This window comes from Podarcis melisellensis (genome assembly GCF_964234715.1).
Source record: "Podarcis melisellensis genome assembly, chromosome: 4".
In the NCBI taxonomy this organism is placed as follows: domain Eukaryota; kingdom Metazoa; phylum Chordata; class Lepidosauria; order Squamata; family Lacertidae; genus Podarcis; species Podarcis melisellensis.
The window spans coordinates 90,511,590-90,534,583 of NC_138531.1; the positions used below are offsets into that span (position 1 = coordinate 90,511,590).

Sequence of the window (22,994 nt, forward strand, 5' to 3'; positions counted from 1 at the left end):
TCTGCCTGCGAAAGCAACTCTGCTTCAAGCTGTTTCACACATCAGAGGCAGCAGCTGTGTTTCATCTGATGCCCAAATGATTCAAGCGGCTGAGAAATTTGGGAAACGGCTACTGAGCTCAACACTTCAGAGGCCAACAATTCAACAACACTTTCCCCTGCTTTGGGCTGTAGGTGCTGAGTGTCGTGGAAGGATGGAGAAAATGAGGCCCTCCATATGTGGTTGGGCCACAGCTCCCATCCCAAACCCTCCAAGGATCCCTATTTTCCAGGGACAGCCCCAGATTGACAGAAGCCATCCCAGCTTCTGATGTGATTCTAGAATCTCCCGCCTTTCCTTAGGTAAAGGTAAAGGGACCCCTGACCATTAGGTCCAGTTGTGGCCGACTCTGGGGTTGCGGCGCTCATCTCACTTTATTGGCCGAGGGAGCTGGCGTACAGCTTCTGGGTCATGTGGCCAGCATGACTAAGCCACTTCTGGTGAACCAGAGCAGCGCACGGAAACACCATTTACCTTCCCGCTGGAGTGGTACCTATTTATCTACTTGCCACTTTGACGAGCTTTCAAATTGCTAGGTTGGCAGGAGCAGGGACCAAGCAACGAGAGCTCACCCTGTTGTGGGGATTCGAACCACTGACCTTCTGATCAGCAAGTCCTAGGCTCTGTGGTTTAACCCACAGCGCCACCCACGCCCCTTATTTTCATCGGCAGCATGTTGGAGGGTATGGAGTTATGCGACCCCTGAGCCAAGGAGATAAGTAACTTTGCAGCCTTAAGAAGACATCTGAAGGCAATGGAAAATGAGTGAGGTCCCAATCAAAGAAGAATGGCAACTTAAACTGATGGAATATGCACAGCTAGCATATAGAATAAGAGAACAAGAAGAATGCGCGTTTAAAGAAGACTGGAAAATGTTTACTGAATATATGGATAAAAATTGTGTTCATTTAAAAACTCAGGTAGCATTAAGATAAATTCAACAGTGTTAATAAGTTTTGATGGGTGTAACCATGGATTATGGAATGGTTTAGTTCATGTAAAATATGCAGGGATGTATGGTATGTGCCCAATGCTTTAGGCAAGATCTTCCTACATCTGAAAGGTTAATAAAGTTGTGGCCAATTTTAATCCCATAACACGTTCTCACGAGTCATTATTCCACCCAGGTGTCGCCTTCTCCGCCTGGGCACGCAACATTAGGATACCAGAGATGCACCCTGCCTTTCCTCTAGTCCGTAGCATGGCAATGCTATATGCAAATAGAGCCATATGTATGGAAATGAATGGCGAGACCCAGAGAGAACACATGTAAGCACTTTACCCATTGGGATAATGGTACAAGTTCCAGCTCACAGGAGCCTATGCAATTGCAAAATGAACAGAAATGCTATAAAATCACAATTGCCCTTTTCTTTTGTCCTCAGAACAGCTTTGTGAGAGGGGTGGTTGTTGCTGTTGTTGTTTTTAAGAAGGAAAATGAGGCTGAAACCAGACGTTTTGCCTGAATATCTCTGAAATGTATCTACAGCAAAGGAAAGGCTGGAATCTGATTCATCCCCACGTCTTGCACACTGAATCAGTACTGCTACCACTGCTAATATCATTAGGTGGTATGCAACTAGGTTTTTCTCAGAGCGCACCCATTGAAATGACTTACTCAACCTCACTCATTTCAGTGCGTCTGAGTAAAACTTAGCTGTATAACACCCTTCTTATTATTTCATTTATGAATCACTTCCCGCAAAGTACCCCGAAGCATTTTGCAATATAATAAAAATATATAAAAAACAATTCTATATAGACTGCTAAAACAACTGCACATATAAAAATATATTTTTTGAAACAACAACACAGTTTTAAGCCACATTTGCACATATATAAAATCAAATCCAATACAGACTCCAATGGGGATTAAAAAAAACACCTGCATTTAGAAGGCTTGCTGGAAGAAGGGGTTTGGATTTGATATCCCGCTTTATCACTACCCGAAGGAGTCTCAAAGCGGCTACCATTCTCCTTTCCCTTCCTCCCCCACAACAAACACTCTGTGAGGTGAGTGGGGCTGAGAGACTTCAGAGAAGTGTGACTGGCCCAAGGTCACCCAGCACTGATGTGGAGGAGCGGAGATGCAAACCCGGTTCACCAGATTACGAGACTACCACTCCTAACCACTACACCACACTAGCAGGTGCCAGAAAGAACAGAGAATGCACTTATCAGATAGGCAGTGGCAAGGAGTTCCAAAGGGTACATGCCCCCACACTTAATGCCTGATCCTGACACTTTGCAGTTGCATAAAATGATGGCACTGCCTAGATTATCACCCCTTAGGGACCTTATTGCTAATGTCTTTGTGTGTGTTTTTGTCTTCTTCTCTCTCAGGAAACTATGGTGAAAGTGGAATGGAAGCTTTCAAAGACATGTCAGGCAAGGAAGGGGTCTGCATTGCCCATTCCTACAAGATCTACAGCAATGCTGGTGAGCAGAGCTTTGATAGGCTATTGGAGAAGCTGAGAAGCCATTTGCCCAAGGCAAGAGTTGTGGTGTGCTTCTGTGAGGGCATGACAGTACGAGGGCTGCTGATGGCTATGAGGCGCTTGGGCCTTACTGGAGAATTCCTGTTGCTAGGCAGGTGAGTAAAACTGCAGATAATTGCTGCCTTTTTCACGGGAGTGCAAAATGCATTTTTAGTCTGCGCTATTCAAATGTTGATGGTCCTCCGATGAAAGAAATGAGTTGCGTGAAGTTCAGTCAGTGAAATCAAATGTGCAAATCTGTGAAATAGTACAGAATTTAAAAGCAAGCTTTGGGGATTTGGATATTGCACAGACATTTGCACCAAGGATAATCTTAGAAGAAGCATCACTTCCTGTGTGAGAAAGAGGAATGCCTCTCCTGAGATGGTGCTGACCGTTTTGCGTTGTACAAGCATGTAAGTTAATAGGGCACCTTTTAAAAAGGCCTTTCACCAATTGCGCATGTAAATCTGTGCAAGCGTTAGATAGCTAATATTTCTGGAAATGTTGGAAGCAGATGCAAACTCCTTCAATTGAATCCAATGAAGGTCTTGCCTGCATTGTGATACTCGTCCAGTTCCCACTGAATTAGCTGAATATGCAGATGGGGTTAAAAATTCAACTATATGTAAATGACTTGAGCTGAACTGGGAACCATGGTCTTTTCTGTTTGCTTGTTTGTTTGTTTGTTTTTAAAATAACATTTAGCAGAAACACAATGAGCTTCTTAAATAGACTTGGTTATATCTTTCAAGATCAAACCTATGCATAAATCAGAGCTGGCTGGTTATTATAATCCAGATAGAAAATAAACTTGTATTGACCAAACATTGTCTGAGAAATTAACAAAGCAGATTTTTTATTGACTTGGAAGGAGTACTTGACAGAAGAGTTTCTTTTCTGTTTTCCCTTACCAAGAGGATGGATTAACAATCGCATGTAAAGCAAATGTTCTATCTGGCTCAGGTAAAGTGAGGGTGTACGTGTTTGCAGAGGATAGATCTTGGTGCCCCTATAAATTGTATATGATATAACTGAATAACCCCAATATATCTTGCTATATGAAGAACAATCCATTTACATGCACTGGCTGTCTTTGAGGGTGTTGGGTCTTAACAATGTAAGTGATATAAATGAAAGTTATTGTTGCTAGCTTTTCATAAGATGTTGTAAAGGTAAAAGGTAAAATCGTCGAGATAGTGGATGGAGGTAGGAAGGCACTTCCCCACGCAAAATAAATTGTGGGTATAGATTCTGTTTGAATGCCCATTTTGATGTAATATTGCACTCCTTGTACATTGGGCTTAGGGTGCCCATAAGAATTGGAAGGGTAAAACTGCTTCACTTCCTTAAGTGATACGGTAGTCTGTGAGAGACTGTGATGATGAAAAGGGTTAATAATGCAGAACGAACAGATGGTTGGCTCTGGGAATCACCTCCTGTGGTGCTCTATGGCTCCCTGGCTACATGTTGGATGTTGCATGGAATACCCCCTAGACAGGTTGGCAGAGGCCTAATACAGCGGCGCAAACTTGGGTGACGCACTGTGGGTGCCCAGCACACAAGCACCACACTATGGCATCTCCATTCCTCTGGTTTTATATCTTTAAGATGGGATCCCGTAGCAGGAGGTACTAGCAAGCATTTCCTTGCATGACTGAAGAGTTGGCCAATTACAGGTCTGTTGCTCACAATCTAAAGTTTTATACAGAGGAGACAACTGGAGGAGAAGATGGGGCAGGAATAAACAGGGATGCAATATTCAATATATACATACTTGAGTCTTTTGATAGACAACCGAGTCTCTCCTAGCTTCATAGCGCTGGGGAAATAGAGCTGGGCTGTTTTCCAGCCCCACTTGACAGCCACACATGGGATCAGCTGTTTTTCAGGAGTTGTAATATAGTGCTAGACTGAATACAGAAGCTGGGAGCAGATCCAGCCTGTTTATGACCACTGCTTCAGGCAGGAGAGATGATTCAAGCCTCCTACTCCCCATCAATGAACAGGAAGTGCAGATCAGTAAGGGGTCGTGTAATGGAACGCTGCTGTTTGTTTATATTGGAGCAATAAAACTTTGACTGGATAGTTACTGTTGGTTTTCCCTTGCTGGGGAAGAAAAAAGAAACTGAAATGGATATCCACAACCAAATCCTAATTCAGTAAAAATCTGCATACTTGCAAGGAGCGTTTGCCAGGGGAGAACAAAGCATTTTGTTTTTTATTTGTACTGTACAGTAGTTGTTGCATTACCTCCCAAAACCAAATTCAAAAGAGAGAGAAAAAGGACTTCCACAACAGTCTTAAGAGATGATGTCTTGGTATCAACTAGGAGCCTAGGAACCAGACTTATATTGAGTGAGACTATTGGTCTATCTAGCTCAGTGGCTGTTTGGGGTCTCAGATAGGAGTCTCTCCTTTTCCTACCCGGAGATGCCAAGAGCTGAATTTGGGACCTTCTGCATCAAAGCAAATGTTCTAGCACTGAGCCACAGCCCTTCCTTACTTCCTAGAAGGGAGACAGTGGAACAGATTGCCTTGGGAGGAGGTGCACACTCCATCACTGGAAATACTTAAGCTGAAGCTGAACAGTCACCTGTCAGGTGGGCTGTGCTTGTATCCTGTATTTTAGTTAATCCACCAAGGAAGGAGTGTGATGACCTCTGTGGCCCCTTTCAGCTCTAAATTTCCTGTCTCTCTAGCTCCTAGCAACTCACATTATCAACATGTTAAGATGCCATCTCCCCAAGGACCAAAAAGAGGGACAAAATGGGGTTGATGGTTTTCCAGAGACTTGTAATGGAAAGTACTATATGGATGGTCCCTGATACATAGGGACAGTTGGAAAGTATGTGTGCCAATTCAGGTTTTTTCTCCTGTTCCTCTTTATTCCCAGCCTCCTCTGCCTCTTCTCCCAGGCCCATTTCTTTTACGGTTTTAATTCCTCGAGTTCGGTGGCTTTGTAATGGAATTGCATTTTATGAATGCCAAGAGCTGCGTTGGGGGAGCACTCGTCGAAGAGCGGGATGTGAATCTTGAAGAATAAATGAATAGATGTTTTCACACAGCGATCATTTTCAGGGCTCTGAGAGAGTCACTAGTGCGCCACCAAGAAATTAATCAATACCAAGAGGCCCACAGGAGATATAGGACCCATAGGGAAGAGGCCACCCCACTGTCTATTTCAAAGGGTCGCTGATATGCTTCCTTTCATCCCCTCTTCTACTCCTCCTTCACCTTAGAAATATAGAAACATAGGAAGATGCTATCAAGATCAGTATTGTCTGAACTGCACCGGCAGCAGCTCTCCAGGGTGTCAGACATGGGACATCCCCAGTCTTACTAGGAGGTGCCTGGGATTGAACCTGGGACCTTCTGCATGCAAAGCAGATGCTCTACCACTGAGCTCTGGCCCTTCCTATGTGCATATGGGCATAAGAAGCTGCCTTATACTGAGTCAGGCCCAATGGTCCATCCAGTTCCATATTGCCTATATTGGCAGGCAGCAGATCTCTAGCAGGGCTGGATTAAACCATGTGGAGGCCCCTAGGCAGTCAAAATCTTGGGGACCCCTTCACAATGATGTTGGTTTCTGCGTTGATGGGGGTTTCTCTTCCAAAATCAAATTCTTTCAAGTCTGCATCAATATTATTTCGATCCATTGTCGCGGGGCCCCTAAAAGGCCAGATCGTACTATGACTATTTGATAATCTGGCACTGATCTCCAGGGTTTCCGGAAGGGTTTTCCCCAGATCTACCTCAAGATGCTGGGAATTGAACTTGGCAGATGTTCTATTACTGAGCTATGGCCGATGATGATGATGATGATGATGATGCAATTTGTATTACATTACTCAAAACCAAAGATCTTCCCAAAGAGGCTCACAATCAAAGGGTTCTAAATGAAGAATACAATAAAATAGACTTTTCCCAACCTTCCAGCTGTTTTGGACGACAACTCCCATGCTGACTAGAGCTGATGGGAGTTGTGGTCCAAAACAGCTGGAGGTCATCACTAGGTTGGGGGAAGGCTCCAATAAAACAGCATCATGTGAATCCCATCTGTAGAGTTGCATGTGAAAATTAAGAGCGGAAAATTAAGTAGGACTAGAAGGCTGATTGCCAAAGAATTGATGCTTTTGATTTATGGTGCTGGAGGAGACTCTTGAGAGTCCCATGGACTGCAAGAAGATCAAACCTATCCATTCTTCAGGAAATCAGCCCTGAGTGCTCACTGGAAGGACAGATCCTGAAGCTGAGGCTCCAATACTTTGGCCACCTCATGAGAAGAAAAGACTCCCTGGAAAAGACCCTGATGTTGGGAAAGATGGAGGGCACAAGGAGAAAGGGATGAAAGAAGACGAGATAATTGGACAGTGTTCTCGAAGCTACCAGCATGAGTTTGACCAAACTGCGGGAGGCAGTGGAAGACAGGAGTGCCTGGCGTGCTCTGGTCCATGGGATCACGAAGAGTCAGACACGACTAAATGACTAAACAACAACAACGTTCATCCGTTAATACGTCCTGTATTTTGAACATGTACAGAAGCATGGATATAGTTGCCTTCCCCAATGTTTAAAGAAGGGGGACACAGGCAATGAACCTAAGTTTGAGAACAGCGGGTTGTCCAAGAGCATTCTTGTTCTCCCATCTGTGAAATGTTGAAGGCTATGCTTATATATTTACAAAATCTAATTTATCAGCTGTCCACTTGCCGGAGTCCTCTGAGTGACATGTGAAGTAAAAACAAATTAAGAATCACCATTGCAATAGAGCAAATTAAGACACAGCAAAGGAGACAGTCATCCAATCAACCCTTTAAAACAGAGACTAAGAAATTAAAACATTGCAGCAATGAACAATTGAAATAGAGTTTTTTAAAAATAAAAATCAAGAGCTAAATAACATATTGTAACATTTTGTTTGATGGTATGTTGTGCTTTTAGCAGGAGTTTTACCCAGTTTATGGTTTGGATTATTTACTAAAAGCATTTATTAAAAGACATCTGAAACTTTAACCTTACTAATTTTTAACAATATAATAAGCCAACTGAAGACAACTGTGTTGGTCACCCAGCACGTTATTCCGATCACCAAAGAGGAAGTTAACATTCGATGTAGCTCCAGGAAGTAGAGTGTGTTCCCGAAAAAGAAAAAAAAATATTAGCTGCCTTCTGAACATATTGCTGGAGAAATCAGGAGGTTACTAATTGAGTTCAAACTAAATGAATTTGATTCCTCGTTAGCTGAGCAAATTACACCATCCTGGAATCCAGACCTTATTAGTCACTGAGATGTTTCTTACTTCATTTCATTCTTGGCTTTTACTGTGCCAAGAAGAAGATAGGAATCCTTATGCCTTTATATGGAATTCCTGTTTGCACCTCAAGTTCTTGAGATGTTTCTTCCTTGCCAAGGGAGCCATACAGAAGAGCGTGCCATTCGAATGGAAAGCAGGCTTTTGAAAGCACACCAATCCAAGCAGAGAATGATACAAGCTCAAAAGCAAACTAAAAGCAGGATAAAACTCTGAAAGAGGAGGGGGGGACTTTTCAGCTCAAGGGTCACTTGCCCTTATAGATGTCCTCCTGAGGGCCAGGTACTAGTGGTGGGCGTGGCCAGAGGCAGGCAGTGGGTGGAGAAACAGATATGGCTCTTGCCTTGGTAGAGAAGGCTACATGCAAGTCATGCACCCTTTCTAAAGACATGTTTCTCCATCCAGGCTTGCAGGAGGCATGGTCCCAGTTCAAGGACACATTCCAGCCAGCAAAAAAGCACTCAAGGAGGGGGAATGGATTATTTGATTTCTATACCTCTTAATATATTTAAAATATCTCTAAGCGGTGTGCAGAAAACTGAAGCAACAAGAGACAGCAAACAAAATACCGTACTTTTCCAGGTATAAGACCAGGGTGTTTTTTACAAAAAAATAATGTCAAGGGGGGGTAGTCTTATACACATATAGCGCATAGGGGGAGTGTGTGATTGGTTGCTGCCACGAGCCAGAGATTGTCAGTGACTATTGGGTGTGTTATTGGTTGCTGCATCAAGGTCAGGTGTTGATTGGCTGTCATTGCGGTAATTTGGCGGGCGATTTGTGGCTTTTGCTGGCGAGCGGACAGAGGATTGGTTGCATTTGCAGGTGAGCAATTTTTGGCAATTCCCCCTAAAAAAAGCTCAGCAAAAGTCCCCAAAGATAGGGAGCGTCTTATACGTGGGGGCATCTTATACACAGAAAAATACAGTACGCATAGTTACTGATACAGTCGTACCTTGGTTTTCAAACAGCCTAGTTCTCAAACATTTTGACTCCTGATCGAAACCTAGAAGTGCCTGCTCCGGTTTTCAATCATTTTTGGGGAAGCCGAATGCCCGACAGGACTTCCATGTGAGGAAGTGTCATGTACAGGTACACTGCGCCATAGAGGGACCTCCCCATCCTTCCTTCTGGAGAGAAAGAGATTGTGCCCTTCTCTTTGAAGGTCTTTAAATAGCATTGCTCCCACATCACAGACCAAGCTTTGTTTTCACCATACTGTCCACTGAAAGGAGGGAGTTCCATTAGCTCCTGTTTCCAATGGGAATTGCCATCTCTATTTTTAAGAGCAGATCGTTAGACGGAAATAGCCCTAAATGGGTCCAGCAAGTTGGAAGTGAAATAAAACTTCTGTGTCATTGCAACCTTAACTCTGTTTCACATCATGTTACAGCTCCTCCTCTGTAATGTCCTAACCCATTTCCCCAATAACTTTGAGAAAAGTTGTATATGTGGCAAGGCGCCATCACTTTCAGGGTTTTTCCGCTCTTGAGAGATGGGCAAATTTGTCAAAATCGGTTGCTCGCAACATCTCATTTCCCCCACAATCTTGAATTCAGCTCACCATGTTTCTGAACTTTTTAAAGAAACGATCCCTCCTGAAGATTCACGAGCATTTTCATAGGATTATAGAATCAGCTTCTCGGAAGGAATAACCAAAACATCATGAACCTTCTGCTTGTTTCTGTCACACAGAGACACTTCCAGAACCCTCTTGAATTAAATGGAATAGGAAAGATCTCTACACATCAGAACAATACTTTCTGCACTAAGAAATGCAAACTGACAGAAGGAACAGGTGCATAGACTGGAGGTGCTCCCTAATCCATCCTTAACACTAGAGCTGCATGTGGCGCAATGGGCCAGTGTGTCTGGCTGTTAACCAGAAGGTTGGTATTTCGAGCCCAACCAGGGACGGCTGTGGGAAGGATTCCAGCATTTCAGGGGGCTGGACTAGATGACCCTTGGGGAACCCTTCCAACTCAATAATTCTATGATTCGAAGTGGCCACAGTAGCTAGGAGTGCCATTTACCTCCTTTGGCCAATGTATCAACTAGGCTGTTGAGCAGAGCATCCTACATATTATACACACATAACACCTATGTTAAAGGAATTGTAGTGGAATGGAATGGACTCCCCACTGAAATATGGCAAGGCCTTCAGTTAGCCTGCCGAAAACTCATTTGTTTTCCACGGCCTTTGTTGGCCTTTGATGTCAGCTGTGATGTTGGTTTAACAAATGTTTGTCCTGATGGGGAGAGGCTGTTGAATTTATTGCTTTAATATTTTGGAGGAGGGTTAAGAGAATTTCTTGGGAACCACCTTGGGAAATCTTTCTGAAAGGTGATATAAAATATTTTAAACAAACCAAACTTTTGTTGTAGCATAATAGAAATTGAAGCCACAATCCTAAGCTCTTGGTTTTTTCCTGCTCTGGAGGGTATGACTCGAGTTACAAGAAAGGAGATTCTGGCTGAACATCAGGAAGAACTTTCTGAGAGTGAGAGCTGTTCAGCAATGGAACGGTCTCCCTCAGAAGGCTGTGGACTCTCCTTCCTTGGAGGTTTTCAAGAAGAGGTTGGATGACCATCTGTCATGGATGCGTTAGATGAGATTCCTGTATTGCAGGGGTTGGACTAGAGGACCTTTGGGGTCCCTTCCTTTTGATGGATCTCAACCAAAAATCTCTGCTGCCTGGCTGCGTAGTCCGTGTAGTCCAAGTCAACAACTCAGGAACATAAATTGCTGAACAGTAATGTGATTTGTATTTGCTTTTATTATATACAGAGTATATCGCAGCTTTGTACAAGTTACTTATATACAGACTTGAATCAAACTCCACACACCAACCTCTCTGAACTCCAACAACAGCCCTGCTGTGACATGTTGCTTATAAGGGAAAACTTTTAACCAATCACTGCCTGTTGCTATGCTTCCCTGTCTCCAAGCAGACGTTCTCAAGTACCCTAGTTTAACTTGGCTTCTTGCCAACCAGCTAATTGTCCACTTCAAAGCTGCAGTGTTATCACAAACCTCAGTACTTCCAACTCTAAAATTCTGATTCGACTTATGTGCAAACCCCATTGAACATGGCAGGACTAACTTAGAAACATGAAAAACAAGCAAGAAGGTCAGCAGATTGTGTTCCTTGGCCTCTTCCATTTTGTTGTTGTTGTTTAGTCATTTAGTTGTGTCCGACTCTTCGTGACCCCATGGACCAGAGCACGCCAGGCACTCCTGTCTTCCGCTGCCTCCCGCAGTTTGGTCAAACTCATGCTGGTAGATTCGAGAACACTGTCCAACCATCTCGCCCTTTGTTGTCCCCTTCTCCTTGTGCCCTCCATCTTTCCCAACATCAGGGTCTTTTCCAGGGAATCTTCTCTTCTCATGAGGTGGCCAAAGTATTGGAGCCTCAGCTTCAGGATCTGTCCTTCCAGTGAGCACTCAGGGCTGATTTCCTTAAGAATGGATAGGTTTCATCTTCTTGCAGTCCATGGAACTCTCAAGAGTCTCCTCCAGCACCATAATTCAAAAGCATCAATTCTTCGGCAATCAGCCTTCTTTATGGTCCAGCTTTCACGACGTATGGAAGTGAAGTGAAAGCTTCCATTTTACCCGCACAAAAACCTTGTGAGGTAGGCTAGGCTACGAGATTGTGCCTGGCACAGGCTCACACCATGAGCTTCACAGCCAAGTGGGGATTTGAACTCAGGTCTCCATCATCTGGCACTCTAGCCATTCCACTGTGCTGTGAAAGGAGGCTGTACAAAAGCCAGGCCAAATTCTGATCTGTAAGCTAGATGATGTGATAAATTCCCCTACAAGTGGATTAAAATGACATGGAGTCGCAAATAGCAGACCTGTTCCTCCCTCAGCATGACTGACGGATTGTTTGCTGGGAAGCTGTTGCGTCTCTGGAGGTTAAAGCTGAAAGCGACTGATAACGTGGAGAAAATACCAAAAACCTTGAAACAGAGATCCGTTTGCAAGGGTCTTGAGAAAGACCTGTAAATCTTGGCAGCAGGAGGCGATTTTCAGCAAGTATGGTTTATGTGCAGAGGGCAGGGGGATACTTTTCCCCAAAATAAGAGCCAAACCAACATCCTTTTGATCTTTTATTCTTTTAATTGGAAAAGGCACTAGAATCACTGAAAAGGAGAACTAAATGATGTATTCACAGAGGTGGAAACTATTGACATGGAAAATTGAGATTATACTATGTGTTGTATCCAATATTCGTCCTAGATTATACAAAGGGGTTCCTTTCATTTTCCAAATTGAGTTTCATCTTTTAATTGCTGTTTAGTTTTAATGGCATTGTTTTATTGCATGCCTTAATTTTTTACGTTTAATGCTTTTAAGAGATTGTTTTATTGTGTTTTAGTAATTATATATGTCAATATTTTAACGTGCATGTAAGTGTTTTTTATATTTGTAAACTTAGAAAGTTATATTGACGGTAATAACGATGATAATAATAAGAGCAGACCCACTGAAATTAATGGAAATGACTAACTTAGGTCCATTAATTTCAAAGGGCAATCAGTTAAAAAAAATTGCCTGGAAATTCCCATGACGGTTCTCTGACAGGGAACATGCTTTGTTGTTTCGCAAAAGTAAAGAAAATCTTCGCTTTAAAAAACAGCAACAACTCGCCTTCCCCCACCACTCCCTTACCTGGCTGATTGAGAAAGTCTCTGAATAACTCTGTTGTTACAGCAATTATGCCTGTTTGTTTAACAAATATGCCACTTCTCCAAGAGTAAACGGCCTTGCAGTCAGTGGACCTTATCTCTGAGTATACAGGTTTGGCACAGGAGAGCTGAGATCAACTATGATCAGAGCTATTTTATTAGAAAAAGAGGTGCCAGAACTCACCATGAATGCCTCCCTTGTTCTCTTACAATGGTAATGGCGCCCACCTGAGAGGTGCTGGAACTGAGTTCCAGCGAGTTCCGGCTGGAAAAAAAGCCCTGGTTATGATATTGTTGCAGCTGGACTGAATCCATACTAATACAGTCGGACCTTGGAAGTCGAACAGAATCTGTTCCGGAAGCCCGTTTGACTTCCAAAATGTTCAGAAACCAAAGTGCGGCTTCTGATTGGCTGCAGGAAGCTCCTGCAGCCGATCGGAAGCCATGGAAGCCCAATTGGACGTTCGGCTTCCAAAAAAACGTTCTAAAACCAGAACACTCACTTCCAGGTTTTGATAGTTCAGGAGCCAAAACATATGAGTACCAAGGTGTTTGACAACAAAGGTATGACTGTACTATGAAATGTGATCTGGCATGATCCAAACGTGAGCTACAAAATCCGCAATTGTTAAACAAACAGATATTTTGAGGAGTGAGTCCCAATCCTAATTGTACCCTGGGATTCAAAGGCTCCATTTAGCTGCCAACAGTGGTTGATAGATTTTCCTCCATTAAGTGATGCTTACTTAAGCCCATCTAAGGTAGTGACCCTCAATGCATCCTGCGGAAGCGAAGTCCTTAAGCTGGTGAAATATTGTACTTTGGCTATTTTCATGGCTCAGATCACATGCCATGCACACAGAAAGTGAAATCCCTGGGTCAGAAATCTCCGGGCCTGTGGATGTTGCAGGACTCCAACTCCCATCAGTCACAGCCAGCATGGCCAATGGTGAGAGGTGATGGGCACTATAGTCCAGCAACATCTGAAGGGATACGGGTCCCCCAGTCCTGCTGCAGACTCTGAATACAGCTTACCCTCGAATCTTTGCCTTAGGCTGCCCCACCAAGCCTCCAATTGGAGTTTCTACTCTGAAGCGGGTGGGAGGAGTGCATTTTATTTTTTGCAGGGCTTGAGAAGGAGCTCTAGTGAGTCACATGTTTTGCGACTGAATGCCTTGCAGAGGCTGAAATTTCAAATCATACTCCTACGCGCTGTGCCTCTTAGCCAAAGAAATCCGAGGAACAAAGCTTCTTTTAGCTGGGCTCAAGCACAATGAGGAAATAGGTTTCCCTTTAAAATGTTAGACAGTTCCCTGAAAGCATTAAAAAATAATAATAAAGAGAAATAGGATGACACTCTTTAGTTGCAAATATATCAGCTTAAGTGCTTGGAAATCACACTGAAAACAAATTACGGGCTTTGATAGTGGAGCGGGCTGTTGGAGCTCCTTTTCTTGGCACAAACCTGCAGCGGTATAATTATGGGTTGTAGTCAACTCATGTTTCCTCAGAGTAGACCAACTGAAATTAATGACCATGACGAACACAGGTCCATTAATTTCAGTGTGTTTACTCTGTGTAAATCGTAGTGGGATGAGACCCATTTCCCCCCCTTCCATTGTTTACATTTCAGTGGGGGAGCAAAGACGGATACCCAATAATTCAGTGGCAAACTGCTGGCTCCACACACAGAAGGTCTGAGGTTCAATCCATGATATCTTCAGGCAGTGCCAGGAAGGACTCCTGCCTGAAACCATAGAGAGATGCTTCCAGCCAGTGCAGGCAGCATGAGCTAGATGAACTGACAGTCCAACATGGTAGCTGTCAGGACTGGAGTCAGATGCAGTTCAGCATGAAAGACGCAGGGCTCCATTGTTGTTGCTCAGTCGTTTAGTTGTGTCCAACTCTTTGTGACCCCAGAGCATGCCAGGCACTCCTGTCTTCCACTGCCTCCCGCAGTTTGGTCAAACTCATGCTGGTAGCTTCGAGTACACTGTCCAACCATCTTGTCTTCTGTTGTCCCCTTCTCCTTATGCCCTCCATCTTTCCCAACATCAGGGTCTTTTCCAGGGAGTCTTCTCTTCTCACGAGGTGGCCAAAGTATTGGAGCCTCAGCTTCAGGATCTGTCCTTCCAGTGAGCACTCAGGGCTGATTTCCTTCAGAATGGATAGGTTTGATCTTCTAGTCAAGTTAACTCTTTATTCAAGGAAATAGCATATGACTCAGCAGAACTTCCCAGTTGGTCTTGCCTCTGTGGAACAGTTGCCAGGACTGAAGGTCTCTGCCTTGCACCCTTGCTAATGCTCCTCCTCTCCTAGATGTTTCCCAAGCAGTGTCTGCACACCTCTGGCCTCTGTTTTGCCCTCCTCATTATTCTGCATGTTCTTAGAGACCAGTGGAGAGGGGAGATTGTCACAGCAGGAGAGGAAGACTCCCTGGATTCTTCAGCAGCCTCTTGACCCTCCTCCTCTGCTCCAGCCTCAAAGTCTGAACTGCTTCCTATCACAGGCTCTCCCTGCTCACTAAACCCTGTTGCCACTTCAGTATCCAGTCCCTTCCCCCAATCTTCCCCCTTGGACTGGTCCTCAGCATCTCACCAGCAATTCCCTGGCTCTGAGCTTTCCTCCTTTGGAGTTTCCCTTGGTGCCTCCCACAACCCTTCTTTGTCTAGCCAGTCCATGACAGTTTAAGGAAGATCCCCATGGTCACCTTTTCTGCTCATTTCTCCCCTTAGGCAATTGGATAGTGCCACATACCTCTAAGCATATTTTGAGAGAGAGAATCTGTATTGTTCATTCCAAAGGCCATTGGGACATTATACAGTGAACAGCACATTAAGCAAAAAAAAAAAAAAAGGACATTTGTGTATAACATGGGAGGGCATTCCAAGAGGTGGAGGAGGAAATGTGTCTTGTCAATCATCTGCCCTTTGGGTGGCCTCTTAGAAATCACTGAAAACGAGGACCCATTTGCATGCAATTTGTGTGTGTGAATATTTATACATAGATGCCAGTTTGGAAATAATTACTATAATTTAAAAAGAAAGGCTAGACCTTTGAATATTTTCACACCACCTATCACTATTAAAATCACTGTGCAGAATAAAACTCAGCAGATAACCGAGGCAGAGTTGAAATAAGATAAAATAAAATAACCTGTGGGGAGTAAGCTCCGGGAAAAGCCTGGGAAGACAAATGTGACATTAATATGTGCCAGAGTGTCATTTGTGCCAGCGCTCAGTAAGTTTAGAGGTCATTGCATCATAGTAGAGAAGTCTGAGACCAGGTGAGCTGTAAAAAAAATATGGTAAAGGTCCAGGGGTAAAGGACCCCTGGACTGTTAAGTCCAGTCAAAGGCAATTTTGGGGTTGTGGTGAGGTGGCGCTATGGTGTAAACCACTGAGCCTCTTGGGCTTGCCAATCGGAAGGTCGGCGGTTCGAATCCCCATGATGGAGTGAGCTCTGTCCCAGCTCCTGCCAACCTAGCAGTTCAAAATCACGCCAGCGCAAGTAGATAAATAGGTACTGCTGTGGCAGGAAGGTATACGGTGTTTCCATGCACTCTGGTTTCCGTCACGGTGTCCCGTTGCGCTAGAAACGGTTTAGTCATACTGGCCACATGACCCGGAAAGCTGTCTGTGGACAAATGCCGGTGAGCTGAGCGCCCATTCAGCCTGCCTCCCAGTCCTGCTAACTTGAAAATGGATTCCTGGTCCGTAAGAATGAATAGGTCCCTTGCCATGAACTTCAATGGAATGTGAATTTCACCAGTTTGTCTACGTTGGTGGCCATATCTGCATTTTATGGTAATGAACACCATTATTCAGCTATGCACTGTATGAATACGCCTTCCCTTTTGTACGTCCTTGTTCTCCCACCAATCAGCTTCATTGATGACCCTGGTTTCTAGCATTCATTAGAGGTTTTGAAGCATAAGGTTGGATGGGCTTTATGGTCCAGCTCTCACTTCCATACATCACTACTGGGAAAACCATGGCTTGAACTATATGGACCTTTGTTGGCAAGGTGATGTCTCTGCCAGTGGTTTATTAGGCAAATAATGTGCACTGTGCCCATCCACTCTCTTCTCGTTTCTCCTCTCTTCCTCTCCTCATGTACCCAGTAAGATATCGTGGTTTGTTTCTCGCTGTTTCCCATGATGTCCCAACTGGGAAATTGCTGTTTAAGGAGTTTGTATGGAGCAGGTTATTAAACCAGGACCAGACTGGTTTTGTTTTTTTGTTTGAAATAAATGGTTGCTTGATATTCTGGTTGGTAAGCAGTGCTTAAACCACAGTTTCCTGCTTCAGACTTCACAGGACACTGTGGTTTTACAAACCTTAATATATTCCTCAAGAGAGAAGGAGAAGCATGAGAAAGGAGCATGTGGGCACAAGTGCTATACTCCATTTCAGATTGTTACATCTCCACCAGTCCATAAAGACCTGAATGAGGCCTCTATGCATACCATAATGCAGGATCCAGCATATGGACAGGCTGGTAAAACTCATGAGGAGCATATTCCATCAGCTATGTACCGTGCTTTTTCGGGGGGGACGGGGACATGCAGGAGTACACATACCCCTAAACATTTTGTGAATTTAACAGAAGAAGAAACTAAAAAAATTAAATTTCTTCTCTAGCACAGTGAATCATCAGTTCTGTTGCTACCCCCAATGGCAGCCTCATACCCTGTCTTGAGTATCAGACAGAAGCAAGCGTTTATGTTGATTTTCTTGAGTCAAAATGAGAGTACCCCCAAACATTTTTGGGGGGTGAGGGGAAGCACTGGCTATGTAAAGTGGCACTCAAAGAGCTCGATATTTCTGCTATCTGACAGAGTGGTGCCAAAATTAAGCTCCGGTCATGCCATAACACATGGCTGGTCGGTTGCATTTGGTGCTGTGGGTCACAGACCTGCATACATGTGTAGCTTCATGAATCAAAACACAAAGCTGTGATTCCTGCATCGCAGGGCCTTGGACTACTCTATGATTCTATGTGTTCAGAGATGTACCTGTATTAAGAAGGAACATCTTCTGTCTTATGAACAGCTTGGTTGTTGTTTCCTACGAGTGTTTCTGTTAGTATAGTTAATTCTGCTGCTTGCCAAGTGAGACCAGGATTTATTTCAGCGGACTTTTGAAAAAATGAAAAAGGGTTGATGGCAGCGAGTAGGCATTTTTCTAATGCCTTACTGACCTTGAAATGTAAAACACAAAACTAGAGCCAGAACGAAAAGATTTATGCTCCATATCCCTGCCGGATGCGAGAATTCCGGCCAAGACAGCCCAAGGTTTGGCTTTTGTTAATGGAACTGTGATTCGTTCCTCTGGGTACCATGGCTAGAGATGGATTTTGGAAATGTTTCAAGTGAAAAGCTCCGAAGATAATCAAGGGCCTATATGTCAAATAAGGTTAAGAGGAAAGGGCTGAGATGAGATAAGGACGGGAGCCGAGACTGTTCATGGTACTGTGTGTGGGTGCGCATTTTCAGTAGTGTAAAGGCATGTTTCCCCTTTACCGGGGGAATTTGTACAAACGTTTGCTTATGCACACATGTTGCACACTCTTCCACACTCCCCATTGTCCTCACTAGTCCCCAGCGATGCGATAATGGTGATGTCATTGGGAGTGGTTTTTTAGGAAATTTGGTACACAGATGACACCCAGCTCTGAAACATCTGAATCAAGGAAGGCTGTGCAAGCTCTAAGCGGGTGTCTGTACTTAATGATGGGCTGGATGAGGACCAGTAAACAGACTCTGAATCCTGGCAAGAGACCCATATAACCTCTGGGGCTAGGAGTGCCATTTGCCAGCTTTGGTTGGCAAGTCAGCTGTAGCTGTTTCTGGATCAGGATACTGAGTCCCTGTCTTCCATGCACTGGTAACTATAGGGATGTGTATAGATGCTAGGCGATGATATATTTATTAGATATTCTCCTTTCTTTCTCACATTTGTGAGTTCACTGGAGTGCATCCGCTTAGGAGGAAGCTTAGATAGGCTGGTTTCAGCCTTTTTGTTTAAGTAATCTAGGATGCCTTAAGGGATGTTGGATTCTCCTGGTTTTTCCAGCCCCCCCCCTTTAAAACAATAATTACACAAGCAGTCTTCTAAAAGTTAAAAATAACATTTACTCACTCTGTTTGTGTTGCAGAATAAGAGATACAGCTGCTTTGTTGAGGCAGGCTTAAAATAGTAATTCAGTTACAAAGTCTAGCTTAAGACGGAGTCTCAAGTGTAGCTCAGACTTAGCAGTTGCTCTCACATTCCTGGCTTGGTGATGAAATGAAGAGGTAAGACTGAACACAGGCCAAAGTGGATGTGCTCAGGCAGGTAAGGGGAATATATAAAAAGGTAAAAGGTCAAGGTCAAGGACCCCTGGACAGTTAAGTTCAGTCAAAGGCGACTATGGGGTTGCGGCGCTCATCTCACTTTCAGACTGAGGGAGCCAGCGTTTGTCCACAGACAGCTTTCCGGGTCATGTGGTCAGCATGACTAAACTGTTTCTGGCGCAACGGAACACCGTGATGGAAACCAGAGCATGTGGAAATGCTGTTTACCTTCCTGCCTCAGAGGTACCTACTTATCTACTTGCACTGTTCATTGAATAAGTCATAGACTTCCCAGGGGTATCTGACATGCCACTATGAGAACAGGATGCTAGAACTGATGGACTCAGTCCAGTTTGGGTTGGTTTGGATTAGGTTTGCATGTTCTTATCAGTGGCATGCAGTCAGTGGACTAGCCTAGTCCTCTGAATGTTCCCGGTAAATTTGAGTATTAAAGTATTAGACCCTGGCGCCTCCTCCCCAAATCCCGGGAAGCTTCTGCCCGGCTTAGACAGGGAGTCAAGAAGCTAACGCATGCAACATTGGCACACCTTGACTGTTCCAATACGAAAAATTTCACTGCATGCCACTGTTTCTTATCCAGGGAATCGGGTGGGAGTGCTATTCACGAGGAAATGTGCCACTGCTATAAAACAGACTGAGTATTGTTAAAGGCACCCCTTCGCTCTTGAGGTGTTTCCCTCTCAAAGCAAAAGGTTCGCCACGTAGAGCTTCCGATTCAGCTGTAAGTTCTGGGCCCAGAGGGCAGCACAAACCACGTTATGAATCAATGTCAAGATACACATTAGCTGAATGGATAACCGCTCTGTGGACTTTAACCTGTGCACTTGAGGGCACCATGGTTTATCCAAGCAAGGCCCTCAGGCTGCCTTCTTTCGGTGCTGAAATCTCAACAGGTGCTGCGTTTTTCATTTCTGCACCACTCTTCCCACTGAGGCTCCAAGCTGGAGAAGGGATTTCATGAAAGGAGGGCAGGGAGGGGGCAATGGATGTGGAAACCTTTCGATGTGCTACAAGCTGCCCATCTAATCTCGCCCACTCGCTTGGCACCTGCAGTGATCATCTCAATGAATCAAACAAGCCAAGAGTCTGGGGCCACATTACCAGGCTGACAAATGGGAACGGCTGCCGGCTGCCAAGAGGCCATCTGCGGCTATCAAATGTGTGTGCTTATGGCTCAAAGCCCGGTCGAGGCTTGGCCTGCATTGAGGGAAATGTCCCATTGTGATACAAAAGCCTGCACTATTTCCTTTCTTTCTTTCCTTCCCCACCCCCTCCTCACCTTCTGCATGCAAAGACAGAAGCGCAGAAATCGAAAAGCCAGTTTCTGAAAGTATTGAATACGATCCCTCACGAGGAATCCCTCATAGAATCACAGAGCTGGAAGGAACCCAAATGGTCATTTGGTCCAGCCCCCTACAACTCATGAGCTAGCAGCAGACAATGGGTCCATTTTTTCATGCTAACATAATGTTTTGAAAACATGGTGTGGGTTCACCTTTAAATGCAAATTGAACCAACTTTCTCCCTGGTCCCTGCTGCTTGCATCTTTCAGTTCCCCAAGTGCTCAGCTTCCTCAGGCCAGCATGAATAGTGGGTAGAGTCGCATCAACTGAATTTGGGGTTGCACATGGCAAATTGAGCTGTACCTGTCATGGGCCCTCTGCCCTGCCCCTCAAAGCCCCACATGGCGTTCTCTCGCTCTCTGTCTCTTGAGATCAATTCCACATGTGGATTCAGTATAGTGCCATGGCTGAAATTTTTCCTGCATTTTCCATTCTTCATCAATTTAATGAGAGAAGCAATTGCCTTGGGAAAACTATCATAGAGAAGAGAAAATGTCTTTCAAGCTCACATGGACTGAGGTGCCAGGATTTTGTTGCAGTTACTTCTGTGGTGGCCGAGGGAATTTTTTGTGACTGCCCTTCCTTCCTTCCTTCCTTCCTTCCTTCCTTCCTTCCTTCCTTCCTTCCTTCCTTCCTTCCTTCCTCTCTTCCTCTCTTTCTCTCTTTCTCTCTTTCTCTCTTTCTTTCTGCAAATCAGCTTGCTAGTGCTCACCAGGCTCTGCAGCCTTCCTGGGTGCTTGCCTTTCAGCTGAAGCCCAGCAGATTACATCATGGAGGCTTTTTGAATCACAAAAAAAGGAGCTGTGGAGGCTGCAGGGTGCTGGGAAAATGCTTGCAGGAAAAGCACAGGCACCAGGCAAGCTATCAACCCTGCACACACTGAATTTCTAAAGAAATTCTAAACTGTGCTGGGAAGGAGGCAGAACAAATAGAAGCTTGTTTTGCAGGGGAAGAACACTTTTTAAAAAATGGAGGAGAGATTTTGGCACAGCACTAATCCAATGACATCATAAGGAATGCAACAGTAGGAGCTCCTGCTCCCAAATCTTCTCCTGCTACCTACATCCCTTCACATTCACCTGGTATTACCTGAGTGGTGGCAAGCAGCAAAAAATCTGCTTTGTCCCAGGTTAAAGCATTTGCCCATGTACCCTAGTAATGTCTACTCTGACTGGCAGCGCATCTCCAGGATCTCTGGCAGATGTCCCTTTTCTATCTCTTGCTATCAGATGCTTTTAGCTGAAGAAGCCAAAGATTGACTCCAAGGGAAAGCAGACATATTCTACCGCCAGAACAATCTCCTTATCTTCTAGGCCGGCAGGCCACCTGAGGCCTATAATAAGGATGAAGGTGTCCTGGGAAAAGAACCTTTCCCAGGGACCCCATCACCTGGAACACTGTCACTGCAGCATTCAAGGTGTCAAGGAAGGCGGTACACAACTTTGTATTGTATTCCTAGAACTGTGAGGAGCAGGGCTGGAGATCATTTTGTAAAAGAGTCAAGCAATATGAGATGGATGAATTCATGCCCTGCATTTGGCAGTTATGAATTTTGCCGGTTAGGAAACTTTTGCTCCCGTCTTAGCTCAGCCCATCTCAAATCTCCCTCTTCATGTCTCGGGGATGAGCCTGGCTTTGTGTCTCTTTGCGTTCCCAGATTTTGGCACTATGGCTTCAATATGCTACTCATCTGCAGCTGTTCCATATTGTTCTGAATGCTCTCTGTGGCACTTGGCCATCATGGCATTGTCAATTCACTGGGGGCCGAGGGAGTCTAGCAGTCCTGGCTGGCTGCAACCCGGGAAACGATAATTCATACCATTTTGGTGGCTTTTCATTCATGCCTATGGATTCCATGTACAGTATTATGCCAAGCAAGCAGGGAAACAAGGATCTGTTGTCCCCTGCTGGCATATTTTAATCCCAGGGCACAATCTGGGTTCCACTTGGTTGGTGTATCCTTTATTTTATTTTTATTTTTCTGTGGAGAGACTGGATAACTTCTTGAAATGTCTGCCCTACACAGTAACCCTCCCCACCCCCAACCAATCCCTTCCCAAGATGTGCAGTTCAATCGCCTTGATATATGAGTCATTTAGCGGCAAGCCAGATTGATTTTGCTCTCTCGGGTTTCCTTCACTGGGAGAGATGGTGGCGTTTTGCTGCGAAGAGGCAGCATGTTGACCCTGTTGTTTGTTTTCTTCAGCCCCGGGCATACGGATAGCTCATAAAAGAAACAGAGATTAATGTGATGGGGAACGCTCTAACGATGACCAAAGGAGAGGAAGGCGGTGGGAAGATGAGAAGGGCAGCGACAGGGCAAAGCATGGGAACAATTCACTTAGGGACGCAGAAAGCTGCCTTACCCTGAGCCCATCTAGGTCAGTATTGTCTGCACTAACTGGCAGCACCTTGGCAAGGTTGATCAAGAGTATTGAAACTAAGCCCTATGAGGAATGGTTGAAGGAACTGGATATGTTTAGCCTGGAAACGAGGAGACTGAGAGGAGATGGGATAGCCATCTTCAGATATCTGAAGGGCTGTCGCATGAAAGACAAACAAGCTTGTTTCCTCTTGCTTACAGGGTAGGACTCGAACCAATGGCTTCAAGCTGCAAGAAAGGAGATTTTGACTGTTGTTGTTTAGTCATTTAGCCGTGTCCGACGCTTCGTGACCCCATGGACCAGAGCACGCCAGGCACTCCTGTCTTCCACTGCCTCCCGCAGTTTGGTCAAACTCATGCTGGTAGCTTCAAGAACACTAT

General features: G+C 44.6%; 1 protein-coding gene across 4 annotated transcripts in view; it reads left to right on the forward strand.

Annotated features, from left to right (window-relative positions):
• Positions 1-22,994, forward strand: part of GRM5 (glutamate metabotropic receptor 5) — a 252,464-nt gene that overhangs the window by 111,201 nt on the left and 118,269 nt on the right. For all 4 annotated transcript variants that reach the window (XM_081909589.1, XM_081909590.1, XM_081909588.1 and 1 more), the window contains exon 3: positions 2,383-2,632. In XM_081909589.1, coding sequence (XP_081765715.1) covers positions 2,383-2,632 — 250 coding nt within the window. The remainder of the gene's footprint in view (positions 1-2,382; positions 2,633-22,994) is intronic.